Genomic DNA, 15,852 nt, shown 5'->3' with positions numbered 1-15,852 from the left:
ATATTCCAGGAAGTTTGCAGTGTCAACCAAAATTCCAGACACAAAGATGTGTCAGAAGTGTTGTGTGGGTAAGTAGAGATACTGTCTAACATCAACGCATACATACAAATTAGACATGTAGTGTAAAACTTGTACATGATTGGATTACTTTGGCAATAACATGGTTTGTTTGGAATTTAACATTGGATACCTTTTGGACCTCTCGAAACGCCTCTGTAGTATCTGGGTTTTCATCGTGCTGTGAAATGTCACACAACAGTGGGGAATCGGCTTAGGGAGAGTAACATAGGAAGGTAGAAAAGAAAGGGGAAGGCAGCAGTCAAGGGGGGTGAGGAGTCCTCTCTGCAGTTTCCTCTGTATTCCTCAAGTGTTAATCTGTGCAGGTGGCAACTGCAGGTCACAAAGGGAAGGGTGGAAAGAACAGCAAAATGTGGGGAAATTAGGTTCTTTACTACAGTTCAACAGAGGTTGTTCATGTGACAGGTTGCGACAATTGTATAATTCTTGCATTTAGTGAAAAACCTGGAAAAATACAGTCTTTAAGTAAATGGCAGTATGTCTTCTGTATTTGCTAGCAGGACCATCCCATGTGAGCACTTTCAACTTTCAAGAGCTTCCTCTGGACTTGAGCCAGTGGTTCTCATAGTCTGAAGCTTGAAATCCCTCACATGAAGAGAGAAAATGAGTCTCAGGCAGTCAAGCCCTACCAGATGCCTCATCTTAGCCAGGAGCTTTTTCAGTAGTAGGATTATATGTGCCAGAAATGGGGAAATATTTATGATAGTTCCATGGCTATCTGTATCTCACTGCCAGGCTTGAGATTCTCCCCAGCTGGTGTACCAGGAAAGAAATCCATCAGAGCAGCATTGGTCTTTTGCAGATCACATCTCACACAGGACTCATCTACACTTTGCTTTACTGTGAAGGGTTTAAAAAAAAAAATCATTTTTCTTTCTTAGTGAGGAATCCTTACTCAGGACACAAATACCTTTGTGGGGCCCTGCAGTCTAGTATCATTCTATTAGAGTGGGTTGAGCCAATGCAGAAATTCATGTTGATCAAGGTAGGTTGCATTTGAAAAGTTATCCTGCTGTAAATATTACTCTCTCAGCAGAAAATATTTTGTTGTATTCTATTAGCTTCCAGCCTGAAGAGTGAAAAGGATTACTTGTTATTGTTGATGATGATTTGTCCACTTCTGTTCCAACTCTCTCAAAAACAACACAAAAACCAGGGGCGCCAATTAAGACCATAAACGCCACCTTAAAAACAAAACATAAGGATGAGATAAAATTAAAGCAGCTGTCTTTCTAAAAAGCAACCAGGAGATTCTTTGGAGCATCTTTTTGGGTAACTCATGCCAGACCCCGGGGCTGCAGCAGAAAAGAGCCTGCAACTAACCACCGCTGAGATAATTTGAAGATCTGGCACACTGATTTAAAGAGGTGGAGGAACTTAATGCATTTCCTGCTATAAGATCAAGTGGCTTGTAGCTGTTGTAATGTTTAAAGGCTTCTCAGTATCCTATGACTAAGATCAAAAAAGGCTTTGCTCTTAGTCAAAGGATATTGGCACAGTGCTTCAGATAACTACACTTTTAGTAAGAATGGCAAAATCTGCATAAACCTTGTTTTAGTGATGCTTGTTTCACCTTTCTTAAAAGAGGCTTGAAGTCACCATACTATTGATGAGCACATTATTTTATCCTGTTTTGATGTTGAAATAATAGTAGTGCTAAGGGTGACATTCCATCAGCACAATAGTTTTTCCCTGTGCAACAGAACATCTCCCTTCATATCCCCCCCCAATCTGTTATGGGGGTTTCCTCAGTCCTCGGGAGCATATTAAACATTAGGAAGAACTTCCTGACAGTAAGAGCTGTTCGACAGTGGAATTTGCTGCCAAGGAGTGTGGTGGAGTCTCCTTCTTTGGAGGTCTTTAAGCAGAGGCTTGACAACCATATGTCAGGAGTGCTCTGATGGTGTTTCCTGCTTGGCAGGGGGTTGGACTCCATGGCCCTTGTGGTCTCTTCCAACTCAGAATCATAGAGTTGGATTCTATATTGGGGGGTGGGGGAGAAAGGAGGGCATCCACTTGTTTGTTATACTTGTGCATAGTTGAAGACTACCCAGTACTTTAATGGTATTATACAAATACCTCCATATCTATTTTGTGGCTAACCAGTTTACTTCTTAATGCAGCACATAGACTTTCCTGTACCTTGTCCACTGAGATTGTTTGAGATGCTGGTAGTACCTGAGCAGGAATTCCCTCTGGTTTGTGTCGGTGTGAGTAAAGGGAAAGACTTCAACCAGGTGGTGAAGTTTGAAACAGTCAACCCAAATTCTACCTCTTCATGGTTTACAGAAACAGGTTTGTGTATCTTTCGATCACCTTTTCAAATAGTTAGCTGTCTAACAGAACCATTGCCGTTAGCAGAACCATTACCAATTGCTACAGAGGCCACGATGCAAAAGGTTAGCCATCGCTGCTATAGGTGGGGTGATTCTGACTGAGTCACTGGGGGAGAAATTATTTAACTATTATGTTTTAAACAGATTATATATAGTTGTAATTCCATCAATGGTTGCTTTTTATATATTGTTTTTTCTTCTTTTATCTGTAAGCCATCTTGAGTTTTGTCAGGCACGGTATAAATAAATAAATTTTATTCGTTCGTTCATTCCCCCAAATGAGTCCCTGCCCCAGCACCACCCTTGTCTAGGGAAGACTTATGGGGAGCCTTAAAGGCTCATTCACATGGTACCAAACCAACCAGGATCATGGATTCCAAAAAGAAAAGAAAAATGCCCTGTACGGTGGCTTTCTTATACAAACAGAACAATTGAACTGGAGAGTGTTTGCCTTGAATTAATATTTACACATGAATGTCAACTAATCTTGTTTTGGTATTTTGGCAGATACTACACAGACAAACGTTGCGCATGTAACACAATTGGAGAGAGATACCATTTTAGTCTGTTTGGATTGTAAGTTACGTCTTTGACCTAGACATACATATTCTAGTAACTTTCATGATGTAAGGAAAGCTGCTGAATTACGGTGTCTGTTTTTCAGGCTGCATAAAAATTGTAAATTTGCAAGGCAGATTAAAATCTAGTCGGAAACTGTCCTCGGAACTCACGTTCGATTTCCAGATCGAAACAATAGGTATGTAAAGTTTAGTCTTAAAACTTTATCAGCTAGTTAACTCCTTGAGTATTTCACAACATGATGAAAACCTCATCATCATCATTCAGTTTGGAGGAGGCACAGTACCACAGACTATTCATTTTATGTATTTCTGAACAGTTGGGACAAATAATAAATTATCATTTTAAAAAGTTGTTTAAACTATTGTTTTAAAACAATGGAAGATCAAGAGCAAAGGCAAATATGTGACTGCAGCACTGTTTGCAAAAGTATCTATTGGATAAAATACCAATGTTTTTCAGAATTCTAACATTTAAATATCTCTAGAAACAAGTAAATGTTTTACAGTAGTATCATGTACAGTAAATGATATCTGGAGTTTGCATTGATTTCCATTGTTAATTCCTGTGGGTTCTGAAACCATCCTTAGGCAATTTCCCTTACTAACTTTTGGGATTAGGAATATTTTTTTAAAATAAAAAACATTAGCTGAATGCCTTAATTTCTGTGTTAACATTAAATAGCTATTGGGGTGTTAAATGTGAGGTTTTTACTGGGTTATGGTCCCTTAGATTCCCCTAGTCCCCTGGTTGTTGTGGGTCTCTCCCCCCAACCCCATTTCATTTTAAGAGGAATCCATTTTGTCACCTTGTGAGAGGACACCCAAGTCCTATTGAGATCAGTGAAATGTAAGCATGCAGGCACGTTCTTAAATAATAATAATAATAATAATATAATAATAATAATAATAATAATAATAATAATAATAATTTATTATTTATACCCCGCCCATCTGGCTGAGTTTCCCCAGCCACTCTGGGCGGCTCCCAATCAGTGTTAAAAACAGTACAGCATTACATATTAAAAACTTCCCTGAACAGGGCTGCCTTAAGATGTTTTCTGAATGTCAGGTAATTCTTTATCTCTTTGACATCTGATGGGAGGGCGTTCCACAGGGCGGGCGCCACTACCGAGAAGGCCCTCTGTCTGGTTCCCTGTAGCCTCACTTCTCGCAATGACGGACCCGCCAGAAGGCCCTCGGCACTGGATCTCAGTGTCCGGGCTGAACGATGGGGGTGGAGACGCTCCTTCAGGTATACAGGACCGAGGCCGTTTAGGGCTTTAAAGGTCAACACCAACACTTTGAATCATGCTCGGAAACGTACTGGGAGCCAGTGCAGATCTCTCAGAACCGGTGTTATGTGGTCCCGGCGGCCACTCCCAGTCACCAGTCTAGCTGCCGCATTCTGGATTAATTGCAGTTTCCGGGTCACCTTCAAAGGTAGCCCCACGTAGAGCGCGTTGCAGTAGTCCAAGCGTGAGATAACTAGAGCATGCACCACTCTGGCGAGACAGTCCGCGGGGAGGTAGGGTCTTAGCCTGCGTACCAGGTGGAGCTGGTAGACAGTGGCCCAGTTCAGATCATGATCTAACCTGATTTAGATAAGAGGTGGAAGCTGGATCCAGCTGGTGGGCCAGATCCTTGGTTCCATCATTCCTAGTGTACTGTTTTGACAGGTAGGTGGGCCTCAGCAGTCCTACTGACTTCCTCACGGTGATGTCCTAGGGATGTTGATGGTGACTAATGGGTGGAACCTGTGCCAGTCCTAATTAACTCCATGAGCCGAGGTTCCTTGTTGTTGGCTTGGGTGACCCCACAACTAAATTATTATTATTATTATTATTATTATTAATACCCCACCCATCTGGTTGGGTTTCCCGGCTCCCAACAGATTAAAAACAGAATAAAACATCAAACATTAGAAACTTCCCTAAACAGGGCTGCCTTCAGATGTCTTCTAAAAGTAAGATAGTTGTTTATTTCATGGGTGGGCATCTCACAGGACGGGTGCCACCACCGAGAAGGCCCTCTGCCTGGTTCCCTGTAACCTCGCTTCTCGCAGTGAGGGAACCACCAGAAGGCCCTTGGAGCTGGACCTCAGTTCCTGAGCCATGGAGAGATTCAGGCCCACATGCAAAAGGAGAGTGAAACCTTTTTGCTTTCAGCTAAAAACAACATGGTCCTGATACATATGAACTTGGGGATTTGTCTGAACCAGGCCTTCAATTTTAGTTGGGCTTAGGCATGTTGAACTCTTTTTGGACTGCACCTATTCAGATATGCATAGATTCAATGCAGTTTAGGTGTAAATAAGCATGTGCACTTGGCTGCAGTCTGTAATAAAAGCTAATTCAAATGGTCTTTTTCTTCCAGTTTGCCTACAAGATAGTGTTCTGGCTTTCTGGAAACATGGAATGCAAGGCAGGAGTTTTCGATCAAACGAGGTAAATATTGCAGGGTAGAATAATAATAATAAAAAAGTTCTGTTCCTTTAAATTGCCTTGAAAAATAAAGGCAAGATTATGTGAAATTATGTGAAAAAATGAAATATTAATTTTGGAAACAAATAGAAGTTTCCATAATTAATATTTCATTTTTTTACATAATTTCATAAAATACAATGGTTTGTCTGTAAGTACTTGGGTCGCTCTGAAAGAAATGGCTAATGTATGGCACATTAATCAGAGGAATAGCTGGAAATTCCTGGTACCTTGCTCAGCTTATCTGTAAACTCTCTCATATCCCCTCTGCCATCTGAATAGGGGTGATAATAGAGAGGTATAATAGAGGGCATATTTTAAGAATTGCTTCAAGCTGTGTAAAACACTTGGAGCATGTAAATTTCTACATAGCACTTTTCCTTTAGTAGTTCTACTAAAGAGAGGCACTCCTTAGCTGACTGATTTTTAAATTTGTCAGTGTCTTCAAACACTAGTTTCTGGTTAGAGTAAATTTATGTAAACTGATGGACTATATGCAACTGGCGGAGATGACTGGCAGAATTCGAGACCTGGGAGAAGAAAGGATTGAAGAAGATTGGAAGAAATTTAAGATTTATCTACAAAAATATTGTGATTTAGTGGAATGTTAAGAAGGATGCTTGGTTATAAATAATTGGCCATCACTAAACTGGATCGGAATTTGACGATAAGTGAGATTAAGAGAAACAAAAATCTGTTGGAGAATTGTTACATTATATTTAAATGAGTGGTTACTAAATTGCAAATAAGATGATAATTTGCTTGAAAAAATTTATTAACGATGTAAGTGGGAGCGGGAGACGTGAGGAAGTCCAAAGAAGTTATGAAATTTTGTTAAAACAAAGCAATGCTGTTTATTATCTTTGTAGTTCTTTTATAAAAAACCCCAATAAATATTTTACAAAAAAAAAATAGAGTAAATTTATGTAAAGCTGCCAAAAGGAAGGATTGCAAATATATTCAAAACTCAATAAAAGAAGACAGTGAAACCATCATAACTACAGTAGGGCAAAGGTGTATCTCAGTCTTCTCCCCTTGTTCTCCAATGTGCCAGAAAATGCCATTCTGCTGCCAAATCTCCTAACTGTTGGATCAGCTGTTGGTCCCACACAGGCCAGGAATTCCCTGGTTGGTGGCTGCTTCTATGTCTCTCACAGCCCCAGCCCTGGTGGCAGATGCAGGAGGGGCTGGGGGCAGGGCAGGGAGCAAAGATATTAACATGCTATCCTCTTAGTTTTGTCTTAAGCCTTGATTATATCAGACACTTAAAACTCCACTAAGTATTTGTTTGGCTTTTCAAACAGATCACACAGGAAATTTCCGACAGTACAAGAATATTCAGACTCCTTGGCTCTGACAGGTATGATAACATATTGAAACAAGAGTGGAAACGGTTCAAGTGGGGAGGGAGTAGGGCCTGGTATTGTTTTAAATTTCTTGTTTTGTTTTTAACTTTCTGTGATTTTATTCTTTGGTTTTATGTTTTCATATTGTTAACTGCTGTAATATATATTTTATGATACAACAGTGAGTGTGTGTGTGTGTTCATAGGACATGGGTGGCGCTGTGGTCTAAACCACTGAGCTTCGTGGTCAGTGGTTTAAAAGCCTGTGACGGAGTGCGCTTCCATTGCTCTGTCCCAGCTCCTGCCAACCTAGCAGTTTGAAAGCACACCAGTGCAAGTAGATAAGTAGGCATCACTGCAGCAGGAAGGTAAACAGCATTCCTGTGTGCTCTGGTTTCCGTCACGGTTTTCCATTGCACCAGAAGTAGTTTACAGTGGTGCCTCGCAAGACGAAATTAATTCGTTCCGCAAGTCTTTTCGTCTTGCGAGTTTTTCGTCTTGCGAAGCGCGGTTTCCCATAGGAATGCATTAAAAATCAATTAATGCGTTCCTATGGAAACCGCCTTCAGACCAGGTCCGGGGACACTGTCCCCCAACCTCTTCTGAAGGCCGGTGGGGGGCAAAAGTCTTTGTCCCCCCTGCCTGCCTTCCCGGGGGCTTTTAAATCGCCCCGGGACTGTCCCGGGGCGATTTAAAAGCCTCCGGACGGCTTTTGAAGGCAGGCGGGGGGGAGCAAAGACTTTTGCCCCCCGCCCGCCTTCAGAAGAGGTCCAGGACCTCTTCCGAAGGCGGGCGGGGGGCACAAGTCTTTGTCCCCCCAGCCTGCCGTCCCGGGGGCTTTTAAATCGTGCCGGGACTGTCCGGGGCGATTTAAAAGCCTCCGGACGGCTTTTGAAGGCAGGCGGGGGGGGACAAAGACTTTTGCCCCCCGCCCGCCTTCAGAAGAGGTCCAGGGGTCCTATACATTTACCTATGTTCATAAATAAATACATTGACCATGCAGCTCAGAGCCAGCACCAGGGGTTAGCCTAATAGGACAACTGTTGAGGGGGCACTGCCCCAGAAAAGTAGTAAGAGCCACCAGCTACTCACTTTCTTGCCCTTTCCCTCTGGGCTATGAAAATTGGGCCTGAGGTAACCAGTTCCCACCACCACCCAGAGGAAGAGGGTAGGGAGCAGCTGTGACCGCAGAGCTTTGCTGCCATTGCCATTTACACACTTGTAAATGACAATTTACAATTTACACACTTGTCCACAACCAATCCTGGTTGTGAATTGGAGGTGGTGGAGCAGGTGCTGAGGAGAAGCCCTCCATCAGAGGGGTTTTTCTAAAAATAATTTTTATTGAATGATTTTGTTACAAAAAACAATACAGCCATACTACCACTAAATATAACTAAGAAATAAAAATTACATACATCAATATTTAGTTTGTTATTTGTTATTTACCGTCTTATTTCCTCCGAAACATTGCATACAACAACACACATATGTGCAGACACCCACACCTGCACACAAAATGATAATAATGAAAGCAAATATTTCCCCCCTTTTATCTTCCAAAATCTTTTCTTCAACTTTGACTTCCTGTCAAGTCCCTTTGCATATATTTTATCTTACATTTAAATGTACACAAAACAATAAACCTTTCTGTATAATTTTTCTAATACATTCTGAAAACATAATAAATCCTTAATTGTTGTCCACCTCCTTTTAGTTCCTTTATCACTCGAATGCTAGCACGGAGTCAAAACTATTATTGTATTTTTGAACGTATCTTCTATAACCATCCCATTTTTCCGCAAATTTTTGCTTTGAGTTTCCTCTGAGTTTACTAGTCAGTTGAGCTGTCTCCACCAAGTCCTGTAATTTGATTTGCCAATCTGTAATTTTTGTAGCCTCATGGCTCCATCAGAGGGTTTCTTGACGATGTGCTCTGCTCACCTCCCTCCTGCCAGGAGCCTAGCCCCAATTTGATTTATAAGTAGTGGATTAACGTATTCCTTTTTTTTCCTTCTTCTTCTTCTACTCCACCTACCCACCCATCCCACCCTTCAGAGTTGTGGTACTGGAAAGCAGGCCAACCGACAACCCGACAGCCAACAGCAATCTATACATCTTAGCAGGCCATGAAAATAGTTACTGAGAAGCAATATGCATGGCGATTGAATCATGAACAGAGAAACACTACTGCTTCAACACTTTAGGATGGCTGAAATTGCACAAAAGCTGCAGTACCCCCACTTCAGTTGCTTTGTAATTTATTGTGATGTATGGGAGAGTGAGTGCCTGAATGATACGGACACGGTTAGCACATTAATACCACAAAAGTGCTTGATTCACCATTATGTAATCTTTGTACATATGCAGAATTTTTTTTTCAGTGAAATGTATTGCTGAAAGCCTCTCTTGAGTTTATGTAGATAGTGGTCAAATGTCTTATCTGTATAAATGTAAAAAAGCTGAGGACATAAAATTGCATTTGGGGTACTATTTTAAGGACTCTTCAAGAATTGGATGCTAGCGATAAACACAGCACATTTAATAACACTATTGTATTTTATTATGTAATTTACTAATACAAATAAACCTTACCTTTTTAGACATTGTAACCAAGACTGCAATCCTATTACGATCTTGTTTTTAATTATATGCAAGTACACTGGTGTTTTTGGTTGCACAAAGTATTAATATGTGATGTATTTAGTCACAAACGTAAGCTGTGACATTGTGAATATGATTTGGGCGTTATAATTTTAGGAGTTTGGGGTAGTTTTCTTTGTGAAACCAGCCAGTTGAACACCTGTATTTTTATATTTAAGGAAAATTCTTTAATTATTTTCTGTGCTTGGGGGCGGGGGAGTACATATTTTGGAATGGGAATAAATCCTGAATAGTGGTACCTTGCTGTAATTCTAAATGTCTGCAATGGTAAAATTAGCATTATTATGAGTCTTTGTTAACCAGTGCTGCTCATATCATGCAAAAAACAACAACAACAGATTACAGCATTCTACATCATGGAAGTGGTTGAAATACTTTGGGATGGACCCAAATAGCCACCTGCAAAAGTATCCTGTTCTGTACTTGCAAAATATTCCTTAGCACTTGCATTAAGATGAAGGTGTGCATTTTCCTCATTGAGATGTTGATAACTGACTTGGAAGGACAGAACGAGTTAACATCCACACCGAATTGCCAATGTACCCATTTGGAGCTGCAGAGCTGTTCTGCGGTTCTTATAGGATAACTTTGTACCATAGGATCCCATACCGGTTCCTGATTTCCTTACATGGTGGGATTGTGTAGGTTTTTCAAGCTCTGTTCCAGGGAACCCCAGAATCTCTTGGAATACTTTGCAGGGGTCTTCTCCCTGAGATGATCGGTAATAGTGGAAAGCATTCCTGAAGGACAGCATGCTTACCCCTACTGATTTTCCCCCTTGCCATGAGCAGTTGCAGAGTCTGTAAGATGGGCAGCACTAAGGCCCATTCAGTGTGCCTAGCAAGCAACCGTGTGTTCACTGAGTGTGCAACACATACAGTGCCCAAAAATCCTTTGCAAACATGCAGAGCTTCATCAGCGCACAAGCTGATTTCTCTGAAGGCAGGAAGCTTGAAATCTGCTGCCATAAGAGGTTGCACATACAGAATAGCTGTTCTGAATAGAAAAAGAGTTGTTGAATGGAATAATTGTCTTAATTTGGCCTGTTTGGGGCTTTTTTGCTTTTATTTTTTTTTAATGGCCTTATTTTCACTTTTTTTTAATGTCTTAACACCCGGCCAAATGATTTAGTTACTACCTCACGCAAATGATTTAAATGGTTTTTATTACACATCACAGGAATTTTAGTTTTGAGGAAACCTATTTTAGATTTTTCCCCCCCAGTGCAGTATGTAAATGCCAAGTTTGAGAAAAATGCACATACTGGCACTTTTTTTTTTTAATAAGTTCTTTATACTGTGATATAGACTAAGAACAAAACTACATTAAGAAGTGATTTATGGTCTGTATTGATGTTGTTAATGCTTTTGAATATTTCATAATGTATATAATGTAAAATAAACTTTTTTTAACATGTTTGTTGTACAAGTGGATTATCATCTGCACTAATTTTCTGATCGGGGGAAAGTTTTCTTAACTGAAATCAGTTTTGATTCCAATAAAAATGTAGAAAGAATAAAAATTAAGATGACTAGTTACTTTGACTTTTACATTACACTCTATATAAAATAAATGTTAAGAACACATTAATAAACACATTTGGAGAAGATTTAAGTTATAATTAACCAATAGCTTCTTAGTAAATCTTGAATTTACTTCCTCCTTTGAATACCTTCTTTTGATTCAAACAAAACTGGTTGTTTTTAATTTTATTTATTTGATTTCAGTATCACCCTTCATCTGAAGATAACTGGGTGGTTTAAAATATAAAAACACAAAAATAATTATTATTTCTGAGAACCTCCATTATCCCCTGTGGGTTGAATCCGGAATGTCCCTTTTGTGAACAGAAGTTCTTCTTTTTGTAGAAGAGGCCCAAAATCGGTGGAGGTTCCCACAGGGGAGGGTCCAGCAACCTTCTGAAGCAGCTTTCCAAAGGGCTTCCAGGGGAGGAGGAATTGGTGAAAACTACGCACACAAACACATTTCCTCCAGCCTGTTTGGGTATAGAGGTTTTTGAGCAAAACTATTAAAGGATCCCTTGAGAAATTAATACCAGTTCACGTTAACCAATCTTGCAATAATAATCAATTTGAGCAAATGTCCACCATTAACTAGTACAGGGGGTGCGTTAACAATACTTGGATATTTCTGTGGCATCTACGCAATGCACAAGTGTAATTTCCCCCTGTACTTGTCACATTTTCTTTAGCGTCTCATCCCCAAAATTTTAAACCAGGATCTTGGAAATGGTTCCAGTCAGATTTTCAGTATGCTTTGATTGCTCTTTCCAAAGTGAACATAAAAGCAGAGTTTGCATAAGGTGCACAAGTAGTTTTGACTTATATCCAGAAGCACACCTATTTCACGGCGCTAACGAAAGTTGCTTCACAATCAAAACGAAGCATGAACAGCCACTATGAAACGAAGCCACAGCAATTGCTGGTATTGCAGGTAACATATGCTAAACTCAAAGCTAAGAAGTGGATATTCTGTGCAGGGTCCACTGGAATAAACAGAACTTGCTCCCAAGACTTCAAAGGCCCCAAACTAGAAATGACAGCGCCACAAACTGCTGTATTTCTGTAAAGCAGAAAGGGAAAGCCAGTCCTATTTCCAATGCCTTTCTCCTTGAAATTGCTTCTCCCTGAGAGAAACACACACACAGGGTTTCCAGTTACCCTGCTAGCCAGTATGTACACACTTCCCGAGTCTGAGCAGATCCCATATGAGGAGAGTGGAAATATGTGACTGGCTTGCACCCCAGCCTACAAACAAGATCTTTGGCGATCACTCGTAGCTGAGTAAGATTGACTTCCATAAACACGGTTTTAACAATGAGCCCGTAAGTGACTGTGGAGGCCAATTCTTCTGGATCCACACATCCTTCCACAGTGAGGACATTGGTTTCCGGGTGGGAATTGATAACGGTGTGAATTTGCCAAGCATGCCTTCCTCTTAGCAAGTTTCTCCCTTGCATCCTGAGCTCGAGTGTCTTCAAAGCCCATGACACCTTTGGAGCACTCGCAGGCCAGTGTTTCCCAGTTGTCATTTTTTAAGATTTGCCTTGAGACAGTCTTTAAACCTCTTTTGTTGACCACCAGCATTACACTTTCCATTTTTAAGTTCGGAATAGAGTAGTTGCTTTGGAAGACGATCATCAGGCATCCGCACAACATGACCAGTCCAGCAAAGTTGATGTTGAAGAATCATTGCTTCAACACTGGTGATCTTTGCCTCTTCCAGTACACTGATATTAGTTCGCCTGTCTTCCCAAGTGATGTGTAAATTTTTTCAGAAACACTGCTGATGGAATCTTTCGAGGAGTTGGAGATGGCGTTTATAAGTGGTCCGTGTTTCACAAGCATATAGTAAGGTTGGTAGTACAATAGCTTTGTAAATGCATTTTGGTTTCCCTGCGAATGTCCCAGTCCTCAAACACTCTGCACTTCAATCGGGAGAAAGCCGCACTCGCAGAGCTCAGGCGATGCTGGATTTTGGCATCAATGTTGACCCTTGTGAAAAGATAACTGCGTAGGTAGAAGTGATTGTCATTTTCCAACGTTACACCATTGAGTTGGATTTGTGGCGCTGCAGAGGGGTTATTTTGTACTTGTTGGTGCTGCACTTGGGTTTTTTGGATGTTGAGTGGTAAGAGGGTCCCTGCAATGCATTGGGGTGACACCAAATGGGAGACCCTCAGGGTCACTATGAGGGCAAGGGTACTCTCCCGCCTTCGCACCTCCTGCAGGCACAGCACTGGACACAGTGTCAGGAGGACACTGACAAACTGGAACGTGTCCAGAGGAGGAGAACCAAAATGGTCAAAGGCCTGAAAACGATGCCTTATGAGGAACGGCTAAGGGAGCTGGGCATGTTTAGCCTGGAGAAGAGGAGGTTAAGGGGTGATCATAGAATCATAGAGTTGGAAGAGACCACAAGGGCCATCAAGTCCAACCCCCTGCCAATCAGGAAACACCATCAGAGCACTCCTGACATATGGTTGTCAAGCCTCTGCTTAAAGACCTCCAAAGAAGGAGACTCCACCACACTCCTTGGCAGCAAATTCCACTGTCGAACAGCTCTTACTTTCAGGAAGTTCTTCCTAAAGTTTAGGTGGAATCTTCTTTCTTGTAGTTTGGATCCATTGCTCCGTGTCCGCTTTTCTGGAGCTGCAGAAAACAACCTTTCTCCCTCCTCTATGTGACGTCTTTTTATATATTTGAACATGGCTATCATGTCACCCCTTAACCTCCTCTTTTGTGATATGATAGCCATGTTCAAATATATAAAAGGATGTCACATAGAGGAGGGAGAAAGGTGGTTTCCTGCTGCTCCAGAGAAGCGGACACGGAGCAATGGATCCAAACTACAAGAAAGAAGATTCCACCTAAACATTAGGAAGAACTTCCTGACAGTAAGAGCTGTTCGACAGTGGAATTTGCTGCCAAGGAGTGTGGTGGAGTCTCCTTCTTTGGAGGTTTTTAAGCAGAGGCTTGACAACCATATGTCAGGAGTGCTCTGATGGTGTTTCCTGCTTGGCAGGGGGTTGGACTCGATGGCCCTTGTGGTCTCTTCCAACTCTATGATTCTATGATTCTAGGGTTAGATTGGCTCTGACACAGTGCCCCTTCCCACTGCCTCGCCCCAGGGCGTTTGGAAGGCAAGAGGGTATCACAGCCTCACTGACCGCTACTGACTGTGTGTGCTGCCGCACAGAGTGAGAGTAATATTTGCATTCATTGTAAAAGTTGCCAAATACTTCTCCGAGTAGGTGGATAAGCTAAAACCAGGTATAAGTGCAGCAGAACCTATCCAAACAGATACTGTACTGCTAAACATTCCTGCAGCATAGTGACAGCACGAGGCCTCAAACTTTGACAGCTGCACCCTGACATCAATGGAGGTGGAGGAAATAGTTTTCAGAGCACAAAACATAATCGGACAGACACATACGCAGCGTTTCCCCACAGGCTTCCTGCCCCTCTCTGCGTTTATGACAAGAACATACAGTCAGACAAGGGCACCACCATGAGGCTGCTCTTGACAAGGCCACAGAGATTGTGACAGGAAATCTCCAAGCTAAAGCCTAAATGTAATTTGTGCCATTTTGCTAGATGCCTTCCTCAACTGATCAAAGAGGAGACAAAGCAAATTGGGTGAAAGGCAAAAAGTTTTCCTTTGGTGGATAAAAGTTCTCGACACAAGTAAAAAATGTGTGTCATCTGCCTGTCCCCTTTCTTTGCCCTCAGCAAACACTATACAGTGGTACCTCAGGTTAAGTACTTAATTCGTTCTGGAGGTCCGTACTTAACCTGAAACTGTTCTTAACCTGAAGCACCACTTTAGCTAATGGGGTCTCCTGCTGCAGCAGTGCCGCCGGAGCACGATTTCTGTTCTCATCCTGAAGCAAAGTTCTTAACCTGAAGCACTATTTCTGGGTTAGCGGAGTCTGTAACCTGAAGTGTATGTAACCTGAAGCGTATGAAACCCGAGGTACCGCTGGACAGCAGTGTGGCACTAAAGGTATAGCACTGTATTAAAATACTATTGAAATTTAGAAAGTAACATTTTATATTCATACATTATAAGTTTTAGAAGTTTATGACAACACCCCAAGCCACTTGAATAATAAAGTGTATAAATAAAAAGACCAAGTCTCCTAATGTCATTTGTACATCGTAAAAATAGCATAATAAATTTGCAATAATATCTACAACATATGATTCGTTATTAGTGGTCAGTGTACAAACCTTTGGTTTAAATAAGTGGAGTGGGTTAAATAAAAACAGCAAGTGGAAACAGGATAGAACTGCTCGGCTCTGTTTTGTTTATAAAGCTTCTTCCTATCTAAGGAACCGTGGGCTTCTCGCAGGCGAGCGCAGCTCACCTGTCCTCCTCTCCGCAGGGGGCGCTGTGGAAATGATCCGTCTCTTCCTCTCTCTCTCTCTCTTTCCCCCACAATTGAAAACACCTCCTCCCCAAGCGGATTGAGAAAGACTTGTTGCGCTGCGTCGCGCGAGGTGTTCCGACTTTCACTTCCGCCCTGAAGAGGAAGGGGCGGGGGAAGTGGGGAAAGGCAACGCCGAGCCGGATCGACTTCCAGAGAATAAGGTTGCGGGAAGCGAAGAAAAGGGGAGGAGAGCTTGGAGGCGACCCGATCTGCGCACGCCCCGTCGGCCTTTGCGCCGACTGCGCACGCGCCGGCGGTTGTAACCGTCAGGGCAAGGGAAGAGCAGCCCCCACCCCCACCCCGCTCGCGCCGCCCGAGAATTCAAAGCCGCGCTCGGGACCCTGCCCCTCCCTCCCCTCAGCAACCGTCACTTTCCTGCCGTTGCCGGGCAGGGCTTCCCCTCGGTCGCCCTTTC

At 42.1% G+C, this 15,852-nt stretch overlaps 1 protein-coding gene and 1 long non-coding RNA gene across 10 annotated transcripts in view; one reads left to right on the top strand and one right to left on the bottom strand.

The window, feature by feature from the left end:
• The window catches only part of MAP4K3 (mitogen-activated protein kinase kinase kinase kinase 3), a 65,562-nt gene extending 54,662 nt beyond the window's left edge, over positions 1-10,900 (top strand). For all 9 annotated transcript variants that reach the window (XM_081903856.1, XM_081903857.1, XM_081903859.1 and 6 more), the window contains 8 exons: positions 10-68; positions 960-1,063; positions 2,202-2,373; positions 2,922-2,990; positions 3,079-3,171; positions 5,369-5,439; positions 6,780-6,835; positions 8,879-10,900. In XM_081903856.1, the coding sequence (XP_081759982.1) occupies positions 10-68; positions 960-1,063; positions 2,202-2,373; positions 2,922-2,990; positions 3,079-3,171; positions 5,369-5,439; positions 6,780-6,835; positions 8,879-8,966 (712 nt within the window). In that variant the 3' untranslated portion in view covers positions 8,967-10,900. The remainder of the gene's footprint in view (positions 1-9; positions 69-959; positions 1,064-2,201; positions 2,374-2,921; positions 2,991-3,078; positions 3,172-5,368; positions 5,440-6,779; positions 6,836-8,878) is intronic.
• On the bottom strand, positions 1,119-15,456 carry LOC309365985. Its single transcript, XR_014166354.1, has 3 exons — positions 15,375-15,456; positions 15,238-15,304; positions 1,119-1,262 (listed from the first exon to the last, which is right to left on the bottom strand). It is a non-coding gene; the product is annotated as an uncharacterized lncRNA (long non-coding RNA).
• Positions 15,457-15,852: the final 396 nt, after the last annotated feature.

This window comes from Podarcis melisellensis (genome assembly GCF_964234715.1).
Source record: "Podarcis melisellensis genome assembly, chromosome: 3".
Lineage (NCBI taxonomy): Eukaryota > Metazoa > Chordata > Lepidosauria > Squamata > Lacertidae > Podarcis > Podarcis melisellensis.
Note: the sequence above shows the minus strand (reverse complement) of the source record. Positions and strands in the feature narration are given on the sequence as shown.